This window comes from Fusarium pseudograminearum, chromosome 4 (genome assembly GCF_000303195.2).
Source record: "Fusarium pseudograminearum CS3096 chromosome 4, whole genome shotgun sequence".
NCBI classification, from domain to species: Eukaryota; Fungi; Ascomycota; class Sordariomycetes; order Hypocreales; family Nectriaceae; genus Fusarium; species Fusarium pseudograminearum.
The window spans coordinates 1,679,403-1,694,406 of record NC_031954.1 but is presented as its reverse complement, the minus strand read 5'-3'; the positions used below and the strand labels follow the sequence as shown (position 1 = coordinate 1,694,406).

The 15,004-nt window shown below is 49.1% G+C and overlaps 4 protein-coding genes across 4 annotated transcripts, besides 2 other annotated features; 1 reads left to right on the top strand and 3 right to left on the bottom strand.

The window, feature by feature from the left end:
• Positions 1-311: 311 nt before the first annotated feature.
• On the bottom strand, positions 312-4,938 carry FPSE_11777 (uncharacterized protein; the record flags this gene model as incomplete). The annotated part of the gene is made up of 4 exons (XM_009264894.1): positions 312-1,637; positions 1,690-4,328; positions 4,379-4,688; positions 4,747-4,938. The coding sequence occupies 4 exons, from the start codon at positions 4,936-4,938 to the stop codon at positions 312-314; spliced, it is 4,467 nt and encodes a 1,488-aa protein (XP_009263169.1).
• Positions 2,156-2,217: a repeat region.
• Positions 4,939-7,335: 2,397 nt separating the features above from the next.
• Positions 7,336-9,625, top strand: FPSE_11778 (uncharacterized protein; the record flags this gene model as incomplete). The annotated part of the gene is made up of 2 exons (XM_009264895.1): positions 7,336-7,374; positions 7,430-9,625. The coding sequence occupies 2 exons, from the start codon at positions 7,336-7,338 to the stop codon at positions 9,623-9,625; spliced, it is 2,235 nt and encodes a 744-aa protein (XP_009263170.1).
• Positions 9,626-10,292: 667 nt separating this feature from the next.
• On the bottom strand, positions 10,293-12,277 carry FPSE_11779 (uncharacterized protein; the record flags this gene model as incomplete). Its single annotated transcript, XM_009264896.1, has 3 exons — positions 10,293-10,847; positions 10,902-11,298; positions 11,352-12,277. The coding sequence occupies 3 exons, from the start codon at positions 12,275-12,277 to the stop codon at positions 10,293-10,295; spliced, it is 1,878 nt and encodes a 625-aa protein (XP_009263171.1).
• Positions 12,278-12,744: 467 nt separating this feature from the next.
• Positions 12,745-12,778: a microsatellite.
• Positions 12,779-13,134: 356 nt separating this feature from the next.
• On the bottom strand, positions 13,135-13,683 carry FPSE_11780 (uncharacterized protein; the record flags this gene model as incomplete). Its single annotated transcript, XM_009264897.1, has 1 exon — positions 13,135-13,683. One exon carries the CDS (start codon positions 13,681-13,683, stop codon positions 13,135-13,137), a length of 549 nt encoding a protein of 182 aa, XP_009263172.1.
• Positions 13,684-15,004: the final 1,321 nt, after the last annotated feature.

Genomic DNA, 15,004 nt, shown 5'->3' with positions numbered 1-15,004 from the left:
TCCATGCCAAGTTTCCCAATTCCATATCCTCATACCCAATTTACGCCTAAGAAAACCGTCAAACGAGGATATCACACTCGCTCTTAACCACCACCCCTTTTGCTTGATCGAGCATCTCCCTCCATCCTCGGTTCATGAAAGAACGCATAGCCCCATTCTCCAGCGTGAAATCAGATATTACTAAGATTTGCGTTCGAATCAAGACAAAGAAAAAAAGAATGACGTGAAAAGAAACATCATGTAGAACGAGTATTAACCTTTAGACTCGCGTGAAATGAAAACATCCCCTTCGACACCATAGCTGTTCCAGCTCAAGGGTTTGGTGTCACTTCCCGGCTGGTTCGCCCATCCCGCTTACTCATGAAGCTTCGACGCATGTGAGCCTTGGGGCTGTCGGGGACCAAGTTTGCTTCGTTCGATTGGAAACTGCTCTTGAGTGTCACAGTTCCGCTGCCGACAGATAGCTCCTTAGCAACAGAAGAACCTGACTCATCGACAAAGTAGATGTGTTCGCCTAGGTCATCATCGCTGCTAAAAGTGTGCTGTCCTTTGGCCTCGATCTTGAATTGTGTATCGGGTGAGCATGGGACCTTGAATGTCTCCCCAAACGTCCATTGTCCACTATTGGACTTGAAGTGCTTGGTCTTACCCACAGTCTTCTCCTTGGGGTTGAGCTGTGTGATAACAATATACAAATCAGACGCAGGAGGAAAGCCTGAAGCGTCCACCACAGTGAAGGAAGCCGTGCCGCTTGGCGCAGCCCCTGGGTTGGCGCTGTGGACTGATGACTGGCCGATACTCTTCGACCTAACATGACCATTGCTGGTAGGGGGTCGGCTACCGTTCGAGCTACCGTCCTCGTTGATAGCAGGCGATCGGCGAAGTCCGCCATTGGCACCAGCGCTACCGTTGGGGCTCAGTCCTTGAGGTTCAACAGTCTCACTGTCTTCTTCAATGACATCGTTGTTGTTGTTATCCTTCTTGTTGAAGATACCACGGCGGAGGAATGACGCTCCCCTGCCGACGCCGTGGCCAACAACTCCCGCCACAGCAGCACCGCCCTTGATAGGTGCACCAGCGACACCAGTGACAATACGCCCAGGGGCTGACGAGAAAGTGCCGCCAAAGGTGGATGTGCCCTGGCGTGCTCGCTGAACATAGGCAGGTCGGAATAGAAGTCGGATGCGCACGCTTCCTGACTTGCCGTCAAGGATATATCTAGTCTCTGATGGTCTAAATGGATCCAGGGACTCGAGGTTAATGTCGGCTGCACCCAAGAAGTCGGGCTTGTCCGCAAAATCATAATCCCATACGGTCAATTTGAACTGTGCAGAAGTCCTTGAAGGAACATTGACCTCGAAGTATTCATTCCATGTGGGGTTCAATGTCTTCTTCTGCACCTTGGTCTTGTGAATCTCCTGGCCGTTCAGCTCAAATTTGCAGTAAGGATCACTCTTGCCATTGCGGTCAGCTGAAGGAAGCTCGGCAGCATCGAGAACATCAACACGAAGTGTACCCATGTTGTTAATACTTTCGCTTGGGTCGAGTTGCATCCTGACGGGGATATACTTCAAGCTGACTTTGACGCTTGCAGGACGCCCATCCTCGCCCTTGAGCTTCAAAGTTGTCGGGTTGTTCTATCGAGGTGTTAGTTCAGGCAGTTCCATGGGATATTTGTTCAGATCTTACCAAACATTGCTTGAGCGTTTCCAGGGTGTTGCCAGCGAGCGATGCTAGGAGGTCGTCATCGTCGTCACCCTTCTTGCGAGCTCGAAGAGTAAGTCGAGAGAAGTCGAGCTCACGAATGAAACAATCTCCAATCTCTTCAAACTTGTGGTGTTTGCTGCGAGCAGTCGAAGAAATATAAGACGGGTATGCCATGTCGTCTACGAGAACCTCCAAATGACTGTGGCTTTCAGGCATCTCTGCCTCCATGAGTCGGAAGATGAGCAAACCACTTTCGTACTTGAGAAGCTCCTCGGGAGAAAGTCGGACTTTGCGAGGGCCCTTGGGCATTTCGATCGAAGGACGCCCAACCGTGGTAGGTGTAGGAGGCTCCAGGTGGTTCTCCTTGGGCTTGTCCAAGCTGGCATTGAACTTGCCAGCTTCAGCAGATCTTTGAGGAGTAGGAGATTGCTCCTCCCCAGAGGAAGAATCTTTGTCCTTCTCCGCCTCTCTCTCCGCCTCTCTCTCTCTCTCCTCTTCTTCTTCATCCTCGGGATCAGCAACATTCAGGCAAGGGTAGAAGGCAACCGTGTAATGCAGGGTACCCTTGGCGATGCCTTTGCCGTGGAGACGAAGACCATCCTCCCGGAGCTGTTTCCTGTCATGGACTAGATACTCGCCAGTTTCGTCCTGAGCAACATAGTCGGCAGCGAAGAGCTCAATCATTCCAAGACTGCGGTCTTTTCCAACCTTTTCTGTGTCCATGACCTCCAAGGCAAGTCTGTCTCGAGCAGAGTGAATGGGCACATACAGAACCTCGTCCCACTCGGGGTTCAGATCGTTTCGGAAAGTGACAGTCCGTGCCTTTTCAATACCAGAGAGCAGAATTCGAGTGTAAGGATCTGACTTGCCGAAAGCCTCAAAGTTTCGGAGATCAGTAGCCTTCTTGAAATGCAGACGTATGACACCGATAGGGGTAACATAGCCACCAGTGCTCGCCACACCAGAGATGGCGACTGGCCTCCACTGCGCCATCATCTTGACGCGACCAGTGTGAGCACCGTGGAGGTTGTACCATTCCTTGCCTTGCTCCATGCACTCGAGCATCTCATCGAGCTTGATCTGGTATTTTCCAAGAACTTGATCACCTGCAAGGTCACGGTCGTCCTTGACTGTGAGACCAAGTTTGGCCTTCTTTCGGTCGGTAATGAGAATCTCCTTTGAACCATTGTCCCAGATAGGATTGTTGGTACGCTTCAGCTTCTTGGTTTGATGAACTTCTTTACCGTTCAAGAACATAACGGCGTAAGGGTTGAGTGATCCTACAAGACTCTTGGTACCATCCAAATCCTTGGCCTGTTCCACAGTAAATCGGAGAATACCCTGGTTCGAGGGGGGCGGAGGCTCGTCTTGCCCCTCTGCATTCTTGACAGTCTCAAGCACAGGAAAGAAACGGACATCACACGAAACAATACCGCGGGCCTTGCCGTCAGAAATGACCTCCAATCGCTGGTTCTCGTGGACATTGAGCTCTTCAATACTTTCAAGTTGGAAAGTGGCGACACCAAGTTCCTTGGACTTGCGGAAATCGTTGTGGTCAAAGATTTGCATATCCAAGGTGTCACTGAAAGATGTGATAATAATGTAGTGTGTCTCGTTCCATCTGGGATTGGGGTTGTCCGGAACGACCTTTGTTCGGGCAAGTTCTTGGCGTCGGCTCAAACTCAAGGATGCGTAAGGGTCAACGGTGCCACCGAAATTGTCACTGTTCTTGAGACCATGAGCGCCGTGAAGAGTTACTGCAACGACACCGATAGCTTGGTCGACTGGCGAGCCAGCAAGCATCTTGGCGACCTCGATGGGAAAGACCTTTGGTGCATACATCATGGGAGCTAAGTTGCCGTGGATTTGCTCTAGAATGAATCCCTCTAGACCAGGAATGAAATTGATGTCGAAACCAAAGTTGTCACCACCAAGAGGCTTGCAGACATAGTCGATGGTCGGTCGTTCCAGGAAGCACATTTCAATACGGTCGATATGAGGGAAAGGGATTTGCAGCTTGATCTTGAGTCGCATAATACCAGAGAAGGCCATATCCTCGACAATGACGTCGAGTCCCTTGCTGATCATGGCCTTTCCAATTCGAATTTCGAGCACAACCTTTGGGTTGATTTTGTTCTTGAGCTGGCGAGAAGTCATATCGTCGGTGTCGTTAGGGGTAAAGCTGAATTTCCAGTCCATCATGACAACGTCGTCCTCAGTCTTGGGGTAAGTCTTGACATGCTCCATGCGAGGAGGCTTAGAGCCCAGTGTAAACGTCTTGAGCTTCAAGCTATCCAGGAATGCAGGAGTAGCAGAACTTAGGACTTGGTCGACAGAGTTAATAATGGTCTGAGCAAGAACTGGTTGGTAAATAGGCCAGAACTTGACCATGAAGGAGTTGATCCATTCGAGAGATTCGTTGTCGTTCTCGAGCCTCTTGAGGGCCATTTCGCGAGAGATGTCGTCTCGGAAGTTACGTCGTACTCTTCGTAGAGATGTTCGATAGTAAGTAGAGCAGAAACACATGACAATAAGAACCCAACCAAGTCCGCCGCCAAATACAGCGACGAGCCAGGAAGTGACACATGCGAATATGATGACGCCCGTGTTGTGATACCAATCTGGCCTTGTCAGTGATTTCTATGCGCTTACAGCTGGCGTTGATACTTACCACCGTATAGAGTATCCGGAAGCTGTGACTCGACCCAGGTTGCGTGATCAAGCAGACTATCTTGCGCCGTTGCATCGTCCTCTGGCCACCCCAGCTGTGGAGCCCATCCTGTTCTTGAGTATGGTACTTCTTCGCTTTCGGGATCGGCACCATCTGCCAGTGGTTTGCCCTGTTCGTCGCGAGCAACGTCTAGGACTCCATCCTTGCTGGCTTCCGGTAGGTCTTCGGTGGGGCCTGTGCCATCATCGACGTCGGTGATTATGGCAGCGCCCTTGGGGCGTCTGCTCTGTTGAAGCTCACGTGGAATGGCCTGCGCAGAAGCATTGTTAGTTTGTAGTCGCTGCGGATGCAAGGGAGAAAGTGCGTACAGCTTTAGCTTGAGCTTTCTTCTGTTCTGGGCTCGCATCGGGGTCGAAAGTGAAAGCAGCGACGCCTGCATTCCGAGACGCCTGAACGATGGAATTTTGGGCATCATCTGCGGTGACGTTGCTTTGGGGATTGGCGGCGGCCTCCACGACACCCTGCTGCTTGAGCTCTTCGGCTTCTCTGGCGGTCGACATGACGTTGTGCCGAGCAGCGTTGCTGCAGTTGCTGCTGGAACGTGTTGCTATGGGATGTTTGTATTGTTCGCGGTTGTCAATTGGTGCGGATTGAACTCGAGGAACCGTCGCAAAGCATTCAAGTAATGAGGGCGATTTCGAACGACCCTCGTGAGGTCGGTGGGCGACCACGGTGGTGCGTGCAAGGTTACAATGCCCTGATAGTTTGTAGCTGTTAACTTAGCTTATAGCTGTGAGCTTGGACACGAGCTGAGCTAGTGTATTAGCTTTGGATAAGTTGTTTGCGTGCCTAGCTGGTGAGGCCAGCAAATGGAAGGCAGCGAAAGATTAGCTAGGAAATGAAAGGAAAACAAGAAGAGAATGAGAATGAAGGAGGGGGTAAGTAGAAGAGAGGGTGAAGAAGGATGTAAGAAGCCAAGCCAAGCTGAAGGAATTGGGATGGAGGTGGAGGGAAACCTGGCACCAAGTTGACAAGACGTGGAAGACCAGGTTAGGTCTGGGCTGGAGGTATAGGTACAGCCTATATTGTGCGACCTGCAGCTGCAGCTCAGTGTTAGGTCCAAGGAATGGCTTTCTTCCAAGCTTGAGTCGAGTTGCGCCGAATGCTGATCGACGGCGCACAGGTCGCTGATAGCCGAATACAGTTTCGATACTTTTATGAATATAGTTTCATGTCGCTTAGGAGTAGTCACTTTCAAGTCACTTTCGCTAGTGGGAGGGAGCTAATTTGTGGCTCAGCAAGGGAAATTGAAGCGCATCCCATCACTATCAGGAGCACCAACGGTAGAGACAGTGATTGAGAATACACAGTGGATGTTAGAGTGCTTTTGCGTACTCGGAACCTACCTGAGGAAGAATAAGTTGCGATTACGGGCCGGAATAGCGGCAGAGCAGGTGGGCCACCATTCACTGTAAGTTATTGAGGATACGACACCAAAGCAATGAATGGATGCGTGCCATTTGGCCTCAATAAATAATTGGGGATTACACGTATAGCTGAAACATTTGTCTCCCGCATCTCCATCTAATTCTTGCAATTGCTTTTGCTGTGTAGCTACTAACCCATTATCTTTGTGTCACAGATAGAATCTCATTCATTCCTCTGGCAGCAACATGAGCCATTCCGTTTACCCACGGATGTGAGTAGAAAGGGAGTAGGAGAGCGATTTATTTACAGCCATTGCTTGTTTCTACAACTATTCCTAGCAAAGCCAAGTCAAAATAAGTCACACCATATCGAAAAGACAAATTCCCTCTCTCTGTCTTGGTCCGTACCCTGCCAATGATAGACCCCTGCTGTGCTGAGCAACTGGACACGACCTACGTAATCGATGGTCTGGGGGAGACCAAAGCTCGATTTTGCTTGTGACGGAAGTCCTAATCACTCCCTAGCTCCCTCAGCACGACATGGGTCAGGGAACTGGTCCTGAATCCCAGGCTTCCAGGCTTCCAAGATCGAGGAAACGTGTCTTGTTTTGGTTTAGATCCCTGGAAACCCTGTCCCCTTGATCGCTAGCACCGCTGAGGTTACGTAGCTCGCAAGAATAGACTCTCGACTCTCAGCCGTGTGCCCTGACCCTTGCTGTTTGGATCCCTGGATTCGTGGCTCCTCTCGCCTGTCGTGATGACTTCCCTTTTGCTCCACGATAGCTAACATGACGTGAAATAAGGCGAGATGAAGGTTAATATGACCTCCTATAGCTTATCTTGCTCTTGTGTAGACAGGAGATTCTCTTGTGGATAATCTCATCTCCATGTTCGCGATACTAGTTATTGTCTACTATTCCACTGTTCCACTACTTATCGATTTGCATTTCTAGCCGTCCCTTTTCTCCATCAGCTGCATCTCCATATTGAATGCACAGCCACACTAGTTGACCTGAACACTAACGTTAAATGGGAGACTAAACCAAGCCAGGGATCCCAATGAAATGCCGTGTTTTCACTACCTCCGGCTTCTCATTGGGTCGATAATCGAATAAATGAAATTGTTTTCTTCCAAAGGTAGATTTTCTCCTCTACAAGCAAGCGTGCCATTAAAATGAAAGGAGAAAATTATGCCTCTGCAATTGATGAAATCCCAAAAACTCTATTCCGACTGTCTTTGCACATATCGAGGTTGAAAGGATATCCTTCAAGGCAGGAACGGCCCTACAATATTCCTCTTCGCAACGTAGCGGGTTCCTTAGCTTAAACGAACAACAATTGACGATCCAAAAAGATACATCATGAATCATCCAAACCAGACGTAAAATGCCTTTGGTTATTTAAGAAAACACATGACTTTATTTGCGCGTAGATGAGGTTATACTGAACCCAAAACCCTCCCGGCAAATTCTTCTATCGTGAACGAACATGGAAGTGTCATCCATGTTTCTATATCTGTGAACTGATATTATGCCTCTGTGGCTTTCGGCCTGTAGCCGACCGCTACCGGTAAATAAGAATGGACTGTGGTTCATTGAAGTCCTTTCACTAACAGGAATGACAGGTCCGTCTGGTTCTTCAGCTTAAAACTCTTCGGCCTCTCACGACAAGTTGTCGCCTACTTCGGTCAGCAGGTCGCAAGTCTACCTTCGTTCCATCCCCACCACAACTGGAGATCGCGGAACTGTGTTCTTCTCATAATGTTGTGGTCTCAGCAAGGCCAGGATCTGGTAAAACCGCCACGATAGAAGCCATTGCGGCGAAGCACCCGGACAAACGAATTGGCAGCATTCTCTTCTCAAAAAGACTCCAAAGTGAAACCTCTCGTCGCCTTGAACGTTATCACAACAGTGATACTTTCACTTTCCACGGTATGGCGGGCAAGCTGTTGGGAAGAGTCGTGCAGAACGATACAGAACTTCTCAAGCTGCTTCGAGCGGTTGATCGTAGCGGCAAGCTTCCCTTGTGGACTTTACCGCCCTTTGACATCGTCGTCTTAGATGAGTTTCAGGACTGTAATCCAGAAACTTTCTGGCTAGCTACGTGCTTTCTTCGGTCCAACAACGTTGCAAAGGGAGGCCAGCCCGCACGTATTGTCGTGCTTGGCGACGAACGCCAATCGATATATCGTTTTCGCGATGCGGACCCGAGATATCTTACTCTGGCCCCAGTGCTGCTAGGTCCAATAAGTCCTTACCCTTTCGCCGAAGTTCAGCTAGGGAACAGCTTCCGATTGCCCATGCTGACAGTCGATTTTATTAACCGGTGTTTTCTGGGCGGGGAGCAGTACATCACGAGCTCAAAACATGGCCCAAAACCCATTGTCCTAAAGTGTAATACTATGGAAGCTTTCGCATTGGCTAACATGCTGTCTCCTCTGATAAAATATTATGGACCAAAGAATTGTGCTATCATAGCGCCTTCTGTCCGTAAAACCGAGTCGCTAAAACTCCTGACCAACGAACTGGCTGAGGTCCATGGTATCCCTATATCTGTGCCTACCGATGACGAAGCGCCTCTCAACGATCAAGTGATTCATGGAAAGATGTGTATCTCTACCATTCACCAATTTAAAGGCCGCGAGCGCGAACTGGTAATACTTCTTGGCATGGACTCTTATCTGGAATTTTACGGTCGCGACCTGCCAGACGACAAATGCCCCAACGAGGTCTTTGTGGCCCTGACACGCGCGCTAAAACAACTTGTCTTTCTACACGACGACAAGGATAAAATGATGCCTTGTGTTTCTGTTGATGCTGTGTATGACACAGCGGAGGTTATCAATATATCAAGCAACGAAGCAGACATCTCACTACCTGACCCGCCCGGTCGGCCTCCCAAGCTTGGTCTTCTTCTTCCATTCACAAATGCATATGTCACCGAAATAGCTCGATACGTCCAGTCTGACGCTCTTGATAAAGCAGTCAAGCGCTTTCTGCGTGTCGAACGGATTTTGCCGCGTTCGTTGGGCCGCGCACGTATCAACATTCCAACTATGGTCGCCTCCGACACGCAAAAGGGGTTCTTCGAATCTGTAAGCGACATAAATGGTCTTGTCATTGCCGCCGCCCTAGAGCTTGCAACTTCGAGAACATTGAGGTCTCTGGGTGTAAAACAAGGACAGGCCGTCGAAAAGATGCCCAGAGATCCTCAACAACTGGTCCCCTGGCTCTGCCGCCGCGCCTGCAAGTACGAAGCTGAGGTATCTGGCTATAAACCACGTATGATACAAATGGAACATCACAAATTTGATTGGATGAGGCATGAAGACCTTGAGCTTGCCCGGCGTCGACTTAGTGAAGAGTTGGTAGATCCTGCAAGACGCCTGGAGTTTGAGGTTGAAATGATGAAAGAGTTCGAGGCCGACGGCCAGACAACCATGCTCGTTGGCCGAGCAGATATTGTCACATCTACTCCCGGCAACGAGGACGGGGAGGATAATGAGACAATCTGGGAAATCAAGTTTGTTTCGCGGCTAACCAACGAGCATATCTTCCAGGCTTGTGTATATGGCTACTTGTTAGGGTCGTCGAATAAGGATGGGAAACTGCCACGCATCATATTATATAATGTGAGAGATGGAGACAAGCGTGAGATCATATCACGCAATGGACTTAGTGGGTTGGAAAGGCTAATCGAGAAAGTTGTGAGACTACGGTATTCAGCTACAGAGGAGGCTTCGTACGAAGAGTTTATCCAGCGTTGTACTGAAACCATGCAAAAAGTAATGAACTTGAGCGATGGCAGAAGCGAGGAATGATTACAACTTCAAAGTGTCATCAGAATACTTGGGGAAATGCATCCTCTCGCTGAATTTACCAGTTGGTCAACGTATTGGATGGTGCTTTTTAGACCCGAACACAGAAATCTTTACTTCGACATTTCAAGTAGAGCAGACTGAACGTTATAGCACAGAACTAGATATTTTGAACCCTGATGTTATCCTAAACTCTGCAGGACTTGTGTGGTGGATATTCCTGAAAGGAAGTAATAAGGGAACAAAAGTGTTGACCTTCAGGTTGACTACTTACCTGCATCTCTCGAACTGGGTTCAAGGGTCTGCATCACATAGTTCAAGGCAGACAAGGATCCTGCTGATGAATGCGACCCCACACGGCAAAGATAACAAGAAATGTCTCTCAAAACAAGCTGCCACAAAGTTTATTCTCTCTATTCGTGCCATTCCAAGAATACTGACTGATATTCTCCTCTTATAGTGGAGATCAATAACTTGCTTCTGTATTGATTGTCAAAAGATTCCATATCCAATACCCGATTCTTGCAACGAATGAAAGGCACAGTGGCTAGACGCTCACTCAAACTCTAAACAGCATAAAAGACGCTGACATTAACCACCAGATCCGTTACGCCATTTCCCATATGCAATACCCCCCTTGCCAACCCATGATCTCTATCGTGACTGGATCTCAGTACCCAAAGCCGTCGTGCTGGTGAACAGGGCATCGTCCCGGATGCTTGACAAACCAGGATGAGATGCACGCTCGATGGAATCGACACAGACACTCTAAACGTGCCATGGGGACTCCGACTGTGAACTCTTCCAGACAAATGGTGCACTCTGCATCGTCGATACAGTCCTTCTCTGTGGCTACATATGTATACATGCCTGTCCGACGAGGGGCAACTGGTGCTCCACCTTCCCCGCCGCGGGGTGTGCCGTATGTGCTGTGCGTCTGAATACATGTAGTGATATGAGACTCGCGCAGAGCTTCGGCGTTGGGAAGACTCGACGATGGTAACTCGCGATGGCAAATGGGGCACTCGTCTTCCTCGGCAATCTGAGGGGTTGGCGGTAGTGCACGTTGCCTAGATGATGACTCCCCTAGCGAACTGTATCGCTCTGGGTATGAAGATGGAGAAGCAGCCTGGGCACTTGCGAGGAAACGCTCGATGGGTGTCTGATGCGCTCCGCTACGTCTCCTGTGAGAATTGCTAGGAGAGGAGCCAGATGAGGCAGAACCCTGAAGTTAACTGTTAGTATCTGGCGCAAATTCAGAAAGCAGAGGCAAAAATACCATTGTGACACTCCTTATCCTTGGGGAGAGGTATCGATACGGGTCACCACTGGTGCCTGGAGCAAAAACTGCACCATGTCGATTAGACGATTGCAATGTTCCATAAGCATCGCCAATACTGCTCCGTGACCGTGAATGAGGAACTCGTGGAGAAAGAGTAGATTGCGGTCCTGGACTCTGTGGCGGCGCTGTATTCGGATCCGGGACACAGGGATTACAGAGCCTTACTCGCTCGCCTCCCGACATGTCGTTCACGTCGAAGTATCCGGCTCCAAGCCCATCCACGAGTAGGGACTGATGCATAGCTGCTTCAGAGCCCGGAGGTCGAACGATGTACTGGTGAGGAATTATAATCCTGTGCGGCGAGCAGGAGTTGCAGACGACTCTTCCACATTTCCTATTATGGTAAGTATACGGGGTAGAAGAATCTTGGGGTGCGGCCTGACTTACCTGCAATGATGCTTGCGCACAAAGAAACTAAACTGGGTATGGCAAATAGGACAGTATGTTACTTCGTTATCCGGTTGCCATCTAGGTCGTTGCGAATCTGAAGATACTGACTGGCGAGCAGATCGGGGAAGTGGGGGCAGAGCTTCTTCCAAGGGTCGAAGTGACGGCAAGGGCGCATCCATTCTTTCGCGGGACGGTGTCGCATATGTTCGCTGGGCTCTTTGCGTGTTGGTTGCGCTGGTAACTCGACTGGGTCTTTGCGTATGCTCTGGATGCTCGAAAGGGGTGTTTGGAGTGTTTTGAGAATCTTGCTGGTCAGACCGCCTGTTCCGGGATCTGCTCTCTGAGTCGTCCATTTCTATGTTTTGCTGGGAATCCGAAGACTGTCCTGGCTCCTGGGCAACTGCCGTGCCAGCATCTTCCTCTGCGCTCGTCGCGGTATCGGTTGTGGCGGAAGTGGCGTCTCCATCGTCGTCCGGTTCGTCGGCCGGGGTACTTTGCGCACTATTTTCATTGTTTACTCCTTGCGCAAGCTCTTGGTCTGAGAAACGAGAAGTCTGTTGGTCGGTTTGTTCTCGGTCGTTATCTGGAGGAGGTATCTCGGGTGAGTGGGAGCTATGGATGGATTCTCGATCTTGCTCGCCACTCTCTGATAGACTCCGCTCTATGGCGTGAGACGGACAGTCGAGATATCGCGAGCATTCTTGGTGGTTGAATCGAGATGTTTGCCACGGACATGTCGGTTCTTGGTCGTTGTTCTGGTCGTGGTCTTGGTCTTGTTCTTGGTCGTGCTGGTCGTTTTCGTTTTGGCTGTCGTCACTATTCATCGAACGTGGTGGGCTTTGGGGATTGCTCGACATGGGAGCACTAGAGTCTCCTGCAGATTCAGGGCCCAAATGACCTGAAGCACCCGAAGGGCTGGCCATAGTAGCTCATCAGAGCTCGGATGATAAGAGGGGTTTGTTAGGCAGCTGTAGAGCTTCTTTCAACGCAACATGGAATGCTGTATTAGATCGGGAGTCCCTTGTGTGGGAAAGAAAGGATCTAAGGGTCGAATGCGGTGTTTGATGGTAGGTAGGTATGTTGCGTTGCAGCTTAGTTTATTCCCTGTCCTGTAAGTGCGATTAGAAAATGGTTGGTTCAATGTAGGTAGACTCGCATCCGCATGATGCATGACAGCCAGGATGGAGGGAGTGAGTCTGGACTGGATTGGACTAGACGAACCTTTTGGGTGGCGAGGCAAGGATTAGACTATTGTGAGAGATATAAAAAAATGATGTTTCGGCAATAATGCGAGTCAAGACGAAATAAAAGTAATATTAGCGAATCTTGAAAAGGAAAGTTTGAATCATATCGTGTAGAGTTTGGACTTTGGAGAACCTCTAGAGAGTCCCTGGGCTTGGCCTGACTGGGCTGGGCTGGACTGGCGTCTGAAGTTTGAGGGGCTGCCCGAAGAGTGGAGGCTACTAACTAATTCGCCCACGCGATCACCCTTGCATCACCATCCGAGCCTCTAACGTTACCTCGTCTGAAACTCCCTAAACCTCACTTGGCAATTTGGACGCTAAAAGAGCTGCTGCTTATCAGGTGGACACTATTTGATATTAATTACCGTGGACTGGACCCTTTATCACCACCTTGTCAGTGTTAATCAATCCAATCTCATCTATTAATGAGCGTTGGCTGTCTGTACTGATGGAGACCCCTTTTCAATGTCCTTACCCTATATCTTCAACAAAGCCAAGCCAGTCTACCTGCTAACCTGCAAAGGTACCAAGGTTGTTCAGGTGGAAGGTCTCACTTGATCACCTAGACCTCCCAATTCTTCTTTCAACTCAACTCCGCTAGATGCCACTGTTATTGGCTTACTCTCCTGGAGAACAAACATCATCCGAGCCCACTTCTCTTGGTCGGTATTCACCCATTGATGCATTGTTCCACGCTGAACTGCCACGTCCCCTCGCCTCAATACACGACTCTCGCCTGAGTCCAACACTAGTTTCATCTCACCCTCGAGCACTACACCGTAGTCTATGCTCAGTGTTCGATGCATGTCTCCTCCACCTGGCGGGAAGTCGACAAAACGAAGGATTGAACCTCCGAGGAGAGCAAGCCCTGGAGGTTCTGTGATGTAGCTCTGATATGTCTTGATGTCCGAATCGCCCGTGAGGTCAACTGGAATCCCTCGAGTCACATAGCCGAGGCGGAAGCTGTAGTTTGTGAGTATTTTTGTGGGCATTTCATCGCTGAGTCGAGTGTCGAATATGGCTTTTCCGTCATAATCGTGACCAGTGATGAACCGCTTCGGTGCCGGTAATTGTTGGTCAGCCATGGTACGGCAAAAGAAGAAAGATAGGTATGCCCAGTATGATACGGAAAGCAAGCTCTTCATTATAAATGTATACCGCAATCTCATTCATGAGTTCATTCTCATTCAAAGGAGGTTAGAATCTCATTTTATAATGATATTTTCCACATACAAACCCCGTACATAGATGTTAGTTACGGAACACCTCTGCATATACGATGTTCCAATGCATTTAATGACGTTCTTGTGCTTTCATCTTTCCTTCATTTCTCTTGAGGCCACGATAAATTCTGTAGCAAGGCGCGGCCCGCTGCGTATGTTGTGATCCATTCGGGTTCCGCCCTAGAAACTTCTCAAAGTAACCAATTGGAGGCTGATTAGATACGAATAACCTTGTTTGTAAACTTGGGGGCTGATTAGACTTATCCTTATGCATGCATCTCTCGGAACTTGCCATGTGTTGAACTTGACCCTTGCTTGTCTTCGAGTCAGAACACCTTGTAACAAGACTTGACTTACCAAGGGTAACTTGCATGCAGACTTATCGCTGAGTTTCCCTGGAGACTCTGATGCTGGAGAGATCCCCCTTTAAATCTTGTACACGCGTTCACAAGATGTGATGGTGAGTTTTGTGTAGCACATGTTGTTATGTGAAACGCCAACAGAACTCATGATCTCAACATCAAGCTGGTATGGTTACACACAGCATAGAGATGAGGACAATGATGAATAGCGTTAATACCAAAGAAGATAAAACCGCCGGGCCTATCCTCCGTTGTCCCTGATCTCTAACCCAAAGCAAGTAGGGGAGTAGGGGGGAAAGCCGCTACTGTATGCATTACGTGGACTGATAAAATGAGGCATTCGCGTCTTTGTATGGTCGATTTATTTTACGCCAATAGAACTTGAGCTGTTCGTCTTTGATGCCATCAGACATTGACGTATACACGCTTGAAAAGTGACATGAGAGGGCATCGCGGTATTAAACAAGTGGCTTGGCACGGCTGAGTCGGCCATTTGATGGTGAGTAAGGCAGGGTTGTTTTCGGACAATGGAGTGTCTTACGAAACTCGTTCCCCCATCCTTACAGGATCAGATAGTCTAAGCCTGAGAGCCTCGTCGATTGAACAGTGAGAAGGGGGAAAAGGCGACGTACGTAGTTGAGACGAGACGTAATGGTTTCAAGACGGGCCCTTTCTGGTATGGAGCTGAGTACGTATGCACTCAGTTTCTTAGTCTCGGTACATAGTAGGAAGATAGGTAGTCACTGACCAATACTACGTGCTATGCATCTAGACTAGACTAGTCTATCTATAGCTCGATTTTGGTGTGCAAAATTTCCATC